Raw genomic sequence first — 7,631 nt, 5'->3', positions numbered from 1 at the left:
CTGGCAGTGTAGACGTAGCCTCGGAGTGCATCTACACAGCACAATTATTTCAAAATAACTGACTTTATTTCAAAATAACAATGTGGGCGTCCACACAGCAATACTGTTATTTCGAAATAACTGATGGCTTATTCTGACTTCTGTAAACCTCATTCCACGAGGAATAGTGCCTATTCAGAAATAGCTATTTTTAAATAGCTGTAGCGTGGATGCTCTACTGCTGCTATTTCGAAATAGCTCCTCCCAGGGGCCATTCAAATGAATTACTGCCCAGTGCTTCCTGGGGCTCTAAATCGAGGTAGGATGTCCACATTAGGGAAGCCCCCCATGGACTAATTTTGAGGCTTCCCTGCAGTGTAGACAGCTTATTTCAAAATAGCACATTTCAGAGTACATCTTCCCGAATAGCTTATTTCGAAATAAGTGTACAGTGTAGATGTACTACAGGGCTACTCTTAGCCCTATTTAAAAAACATCCCAACCAAGACACCAAGCCAATAGAAAAAAAGCCATTTCCTTCAGAACCTGACCATAGAGGGTCATTAAGGAGAATAACTTTCCCCTGAGAAGGTATGTTTAACTCTGAAAGACAAATCGCTCCTTTCTTGAGTGTAAAATCATTTGTTTGCTCTTAATTTGATCCTCTAGAATTAGCATGTAAAGCAATTGTCACTTTTCTTTCAGGGCAATAAATCAGTCCATTATAGCCAGATACGTTGTTTATATCCTGTAAAACAGTGTCGCGGGTGGGGGCACCTGGGAGTTAGAGAAGAACTCCCTCTATGGCTTTGTGTTTTAGCGAGCATAGAAATCAGGCTTCAGCTTCTTGCATAGTGAAGCTCTTTCTCATAGATGCAGCAGGTAAATGCATAACACACTTCCTCCTGTAATTCCGCTCTCTCGGAATTTACTGATTTCGAGAGCAGAGCTCGAAGTTAACATGGGTCACATGGCAGACGTTTGTTTTCATTAATTTCCAGAGGACTAAACTCATCCGTGTTATGTACCTGCATTGACTCCAGTCAAGGCACAACACAAATACACGCCGCCGAATAGGTCTTGGGTGACTTTTTTCCCAGGGTCTGGAGGAGGGAATATTTGAATCCTTTCCCCTGCAGCCTCCTAACTCTTCAACTCCCTTCCTCTGCTCCCCCCCGGTAGATAAGTTTTACCATATGAAACGGGAGATTTTTCCCCCTCGCTCGTTGCATCCCGCCTGCTCTGTCACACACCCCAGCATAAATCCGGAGGAATTCAACGGACACACAATGCAAAGTCTCTTTTGTGGAGCCGCGTGTGCGATCCGAGCTGCAGCCTGGGATGCGTTGGCACAGGGAAATAAACGGGGAGGGCGGAGGCTTTGCAAGTTGGGCCATATGAAAACGTGTGTGTGTGTGTGTGTGTGTGCGCGCGTTGGCACAGGGAAATAAACGGGAAGGGGGAGGCTTTGCAAGTTGGGCCATATGAAAACGTGTGTGTGTGTGTGTGTGGGTGTGGGTGGGTGTGTGTGTGCGTGCGCGTTGGCACAGGGAAATAAACGGGGAGGGGGAGGCTTTGCAAGTTGGGCCATATGAAAACACGTGTGTGTGTGTGTGTGTGTGTCCGTGTGTGTCCCCGTGTGTGTGTGTGTGTGTGTGTCCCCGTGTGTGTCCGTGTGTGTGTGTGTCCCCGTGTGTGTGTGTGTGTGGGTGTCCCCTTTAATTATTGTTTAAAACTCCAGTGCGAACACGAGCATCACTTTCCCTCCCTGCCTTTGCTTTGGGGCGAGGGAAAGCCGCTCCCTGCCGGGGCACAAAAGAAAGCGCAGGAGGCTTTTGATCTGCCCCGGCAGCAGCCCGGCTCCAGTTCAAAGCCGGCTGGGGCAAGGAAGGGGGGATCCGCTTGCTTCGCCGGGCCATGTCCAGCCGCATAAAGCGCCGCTTGGATCTTTTGTCCCCCCAGAAGGGGCCTCCAGGAGAGAGGGCGGCGAGTGTGGCGGGGGGTAGCGAGGGCTAATGCCTGCGCGCTTGCAGGGAGATGCTGACAGATCCCTGATAGATGTGCAAGATGGCGCGAGCTCCTGCCAGCAGCTCCAGCCAGCGATGGTCGTAGGCAGCCGCCTCCGCACCGGGAGGGTGTAGCCGGGCTCCCAGCTCGGCGCTTGGGTGCATTGGGAGGGGGCTGAGTCTTCACCCCGGAGAAGGAGCAGCACCAGGGAACGTGGCCCCCATGGCTGCCCCGGACTCGCCTCTGCCGGCCGGCGTGCTCGGATTCCTTCTGCTCGCCTTCGCGGGAGGTAAGCGGGGCGACCCCCCAGCCCATCCACCCCGGCTCCGGGCGGGCTGCTGAGCCGCTCCTGGGGAGGGGCCCCGTGCACCCCCCCGGGCGTGGGCTGCCTGGTTATTTTTGCTTTAAAAGGGGACCGAGGAGGGGAAGGGGGGCGCTGGCCAGCGCCGATCCAGCCTCACGCTCCCCGCCTGTGTTTTGATTTTCCTCGCTGCTCGGCGAGGAGCACATGGCTCTGTCAACAAGCTACTTTCCAAGCAGGGAAATTTGCCAAACCGCCGTGAATGCTGCTGCTGCTGCTGCTGCGCGCTCTCTCTTTCCACACACACACACGCTGGGTTGTTATCACCCCCCCCTACACTCACACACACACTCACACACACACACACACACACACGGTGCCTGATCTCTCCTTTCGGAGCCCAGCTAGGCTCCTGCGATCCTTGGGATCCGCGTCTCCCCTGAAACTAGGCCAGCTGGCTGCAGGTCGGCAGCGAGGAAACTTTTTCCAAAACACCCTCTGTCGATCACGCACCCAGGCATGGGAGTCCAGCGCGCCGCATGGCTGCGAAGTGCGGCAAGATTTCTTCTCTCCCGTGGGCTCCTTGAAGAGGGGGGTGGGGGAGGGTTGAAAAGCTACAAACTGTTTAAAACGTGCCCTGCACAGGTTTGGGGAAGTTCGGCTTGAGTGGGGAAGATGGTGTGGGGCTGTGTAGGATGGAGAGAAGGGGTCTAAATGAAATAATGGGGGGTCTCCTCCTTCCCCCACCCCCAGCTGTTCCCCTAGAATTTTATGCTGGCCTGTCAATGATAAACCAGTTTAATTCGGGTTAATTGGAACGGTCCCTACTGTTTTGGAAAAGCTGTACGTTTAATTGGAAGAAAGGACAGAATCCCCTTGACTATAGATTTAGAACATACCCCATGGCATTCATGATCACCGACGGGAATGAAAGTTGGAGTTACTGAGTGGTCTGAGGATTGCAATGCTGTTTGCATCACACCTACAATATATACAAAGTGTGTGTGTGTATGTGTGTGTTTGGGAGGGAGAAATCCTCCCCTATAACAATGCACCATCTTTGTCATTGCAAATGATAGCAGAAAAAGGGAAGAAGAGTTATAGTAAAAGTTACAAGGGAAATAGCAAAATATTTTAAACCTACAAGTGTTATGCTTTTATGTAATGTTTGGCTTTAGTTCACACAAAAACGCCAGCACTGCCAGTAACACCCCCATAGGTCTAAGACTGAATTACAAAAACATCAAAGGGATTTTCCCCTGGACCTACCACAAACCCTGCTGATAAAGTGTAACGTTTTCTCCTCTACTCGGGGTGCTGTTAAAAATACAGAATCAATGTAAAAAGAGAGCCAAGAAAGGCAGTGATCTTCTTTGGTAAAAGAGGAAATACTGATGTGGGAAGATGATTTTCCCCTTTACTCCTTCCCTCCTCCCCCTTAATAGAGGAACCTGAACAAAATACAGTATGAGTTGTTTTAGAAACCACTCAGCCTTCTCAGAGTGGGAGGAACAGTGTTACACTTAACCTGAGAGTATGAAAAATGTCTAGGAAATCAGCTTGTTGGGTTATGAGGGTAATAAACCTGCTGCGTGGTCCTTAGCAGCCAATAGTAAAAGATGTGTGTGTAGCTACTGGAAAATTATAAAAAGAATGATGAACTGAGCAGTAATGAGACAGGTCTCCTTATTACAATCAGCCTCGTATACTTTCTGGATAGATAATAGTGCAATTAAGGTGATTGAAATAATACTTCTGGTGTTTTTAACCGCTTTTTTATGGCAAGTTATTGAAAGTTTAACCTTCAAAAATCAAGCTCATTATTAATGTATTGTCTATTGAGCTTTTAGATTGTATCTTGTTTTTATTTGTATTACAGTGTGTAAGTTGTATTGGCGACTTTGTGGTATGCTTTCCTGGTCTTTCTTAGGAACATTTGGCTGCGGTTTAAAAGGTTACCTCCCCCTCCTCCTCCTCCTAGGATTTTTTGTTCCCTCCGTAGGCTTCAACACAGTAGAAACAGTGAGTGTAAGTTTCTGTGCTCTGCTGAATTTAATAAAACATTCTATGTGCATGTCAATCAGTAACTCAATAGAAACCTTTTCCACGGTGAGGAAATCTGTGACTCAGAGGTTCTGCATACAGGAGGTACTGTGTCATGTTGGATTTTCTTTTTCTCAGGATGCTCTCTCTGCTCGTTACATAATGCTTGAGTTCCATCCTCCTGTTTTTTCAAACTTTCCAAAATTAGGCTGCCTCTTAAATAAACTAAGTGAAAGCTGAACCCACTCGGGGCTCGGTTCATGGGAGCCGGGTTCTGCTCCAAGACAGAATTTCCTCTTCTTTTAATTTCCTGGAGTTCTTTGTTCTGGGTGACGGACAGCTTTTGTCTGTCATTGCTGAGCCCTGCATTCAAAGAAAGGCACAGGATATGAGATGCACCCAGGTTCTGCTTAGTAACAGCCTTGGAATTAAATGCTGTCATTTATATTTAAGTAGGCTTAACTTTTTAAATTATTGAAGCTATAAGCTTTCGCTAATTCCTATTCTCTACATGGCTTTAGGGTTTTGTTCTTAATGTGGTAAAGGATTGCTTTCTCCTAAATTGGCATAAGACCTGTCTTTTCTCTTAAAATACATACAGGGTATCTGGTATCATTTCCCTAATAAAGCTCAAAGACAATATATGAAATTCAAACCCTCATTCAGCCTTTGTTTCAGGCGGGAGTTCAGCTTGAGAATGTGTTTAAGTGCTAAGAGCTGCTCCGTTTTCATTTACAATCAAAATCTCATGGTTAATAAAATGACAGGCTGGGTTGTCTAGCAATAACTAAGTTGCATGTAAAATATGAGAGGGCTGAAAAGAGAGTGTGTCGAGTGTACCTGCACCTCTGCATTGTGTAAATACACAATTTTGTTACCAACACCATGTCATCAGCGTACCTAGTTTTATGATTATTTAATATTTAGGTTCAGATGTGTTACCCACATACCCAGTGTGTGGGTTACAGATGCACCTAATGGCTAAGGCAGATATTGCTTCGTTGCATTGGGTGCTGTAGAAACACAGAGTCAGTCCCCAACTCGAGCAGCTATAACTCTCAGAATAATGGTAATACACACAGAAATGTTATACATCTATCTAATAATTTCTACCTGTTCTATATTGCCTATCACCCTCCTGTCCTTCTATACCCAAAACTCCCTGCAAAGTCCACTGGGAGTTCAGCGTGTGTAAAGAATATGGATTTGGGCCCAGGGTCTACACTACAATCCTGACCCCGCCCCACCATTTCTGCACCCACCCACCTGATTCCACTGCCTTTATTGGTGTATATGAGAGCAGAATCAGGCTCCTGGCAGTAACTATTGCCAAAGAGGGGAGCAGAGGCTTTTATCGTACTCGTACGAACCAGGAACTATCTTTTTTCCTTCGCACTGACTTTTTACTTTTCGGATTTTCTTCTTTGCGCCTGGAATTTCTCTCTCCTTCTCTTCCGCTTGAAGCATGCTAAGTGCATCGCTCCGGCCCCTGTGCAGTACCAGTCCCTGCACAGCTATGCTCTGCAGATACTTTAGAAGTAGTTCCATCCAGTGTGTGCTCCTTTATTCCCCCCCCCCCATGCTTTCACTTCCCCAGGGCCCCAAAGGAACTCCTTTGTCTGGCGTGTGGAGATCAAGAGAGCGTGTCTTTCTCACCATGGTGGAGCACTGACATTCAAAGGCTGGCTTCTGCTCCCTTGAAGTCAATGGAGCTTTCTTATTGACTTCAGCGGGAACAGGATCGGGCCCCAACCGTGTGGTTTCTGTGTGAGGAGCAGCGTGGCAGGATAGCGCCATGCTGAGCGTCTGGCTTTCTCCTGTTGAAAAGCAGAGAGCTAATTCTGCATTGATTAGAGGGCATGCCATGCATTTCATTTTGTAGATTGCAGCAGCCTCAGAACATGAGCCGCTTTGTGTTTTTTGGATCCATCATATCACCCTTTTATTTGATCTTACCGGACAAGCCTAGCCAAGCTTGTTCAGATTAAGATTTAAAAAAAAAAAGAAATTAAATTAGCCTAAATCCAAATGTGGTGGGAGGGGAAATAGTCAATTCAAAATTACTTTGGAATCACAAACTTATTTAAACTTTACTGCGGCTTGTCGTTTTACAGAGTTTTGAGACTAATAAATTACAGAGCAGCGCTCATGAAAATCTACCCAAGTCACTTTATCCAAAAGAATATGCAACATTTTGGTTTTTCAGGGAAATAAAAATAATTGTTGACACATGTCCGGGAGTCACTGGCAAGCATATAAACCCAATGTTTAAGGGGAGGACATGTCAATAATTGCACTTTAAAAGAGGAGTGAGGCAAACAGGCTGACATATTGGGGAAAGCACATAACTACTAATCTGGCGTTGCTATTATATCAGATGTCACGGTTCCACCGCAGCATGCACTTGACTGGAGCCTAGACACTTAACAGTCCAGACCTGCTGCTGCTTTGGTAATTTAAAACCGGAGTTTCATAGCAGAGGCCAGGATTAATTTCATTTTTGCTCATTGTTTTGATGAAGCTAATCGTAAAACAAAAGTTGGGGCTTTTTTTTTTTCTTTCTTCAGCAGAAGCAGTGGGACTGGACAACAGGGGATGGCTCACTCGATAGTTGCCCTGTCCTGTGATTTTCCTCTGAAGCATCGGGCACAGTGTTGGGTGCTGGGTTAGAGGGGAGGTTGGTTTGACCCTGTTGGGCAGCTCTTACATAAAGCAGTGCTTTTGCAAAAGAAATCTTTGCCTCTCACACCCACGCAATGAGTGTGAAGGGGCAGAGTGTTGGTACTTCATCAAAAAATAAAAGGCCCTGATGTGTGTCCCACTCTACTGATGCCCCCTGGAGGTGGAGCCCGGACTGATCAATCAGCCCTTCCTACTTTTCAGTAAGGTGTGGAATGAGAAATGATAAAGCAAAGAAAATCTAAGGGTCTGGAAAGTATTAGTGCGGTATCGTTCATTTTTCACATCCCCTGGAAATTAATAAAACAACTCAAAGATTAGATTACAAATACGCTGGGGATTTTTGACTCCAAAGAAACCTGCTGTGTCTATCATATAGTCATCTTCCCTTCCAAGACAGCGTAGAGAGACTCTTGGGGTCGGCTGTCGACTTCACACGTTGTGAGGCTAGAGAGAATTGTGAGGTCTCCATAGGCATGTCTACACAGCAGGGCGAAAGTTGGAATAAGCTACACAACTTGAACTAAGTCAATTGCATAGCTCAATTCGAAATAGTTTATTTCGGCTTTTGGCGCTGTCTACACAGCAGGAAGTCGAAGGAAGAACACTCTCTGTGTGAGGC

The 7,631-nt window shown here is 46.7% G+C and overlaps 1 protein-coding gene across 1 annotated transcript in view; it reads left to right on the top strand.

The window, feature by feature from the left end:
• Positions 1 to 1,803: 1,803 nt before the first annotated feature.
• IGDCC3 (immunoglobulin superfamily DCC subclass member 3) overlaps positions 1,804 to 7,631 on the top strand; it is a 226,506-nt gene continuing 220,678 nt past the window's right edge. The window contains exon 1 of the mRNA XM_075896898.2: positions 1,804 to 2,275. Coding sequence (XP_075753013.2) covers positions 2,209 to 2,275 — 67 coding nt within the window. The 5' untranslated portion in view covers positions 1,804 to 2,208. The remainder of the gene's footprint in view (positions 2,276 to 7,631) is intronic.

This window comes from Pelodiscus sinensis, chromosome 14 (assembly GCF_052426305.1).
Source record: "Pelodiscus sinensis isolate ZL-2025 chromosome 14, ASM5242630v1, whole genome shotgun sequence".
NCBI classification, from domain to species: Eukaryota; Metazoa; Chordata; order Testudines; family Trionychidae; genus Pelodiscus; species Pelodiscus sinensis.
This window is presented reverse-complemented; position numbering and strand designations above follow the sequence as displayed.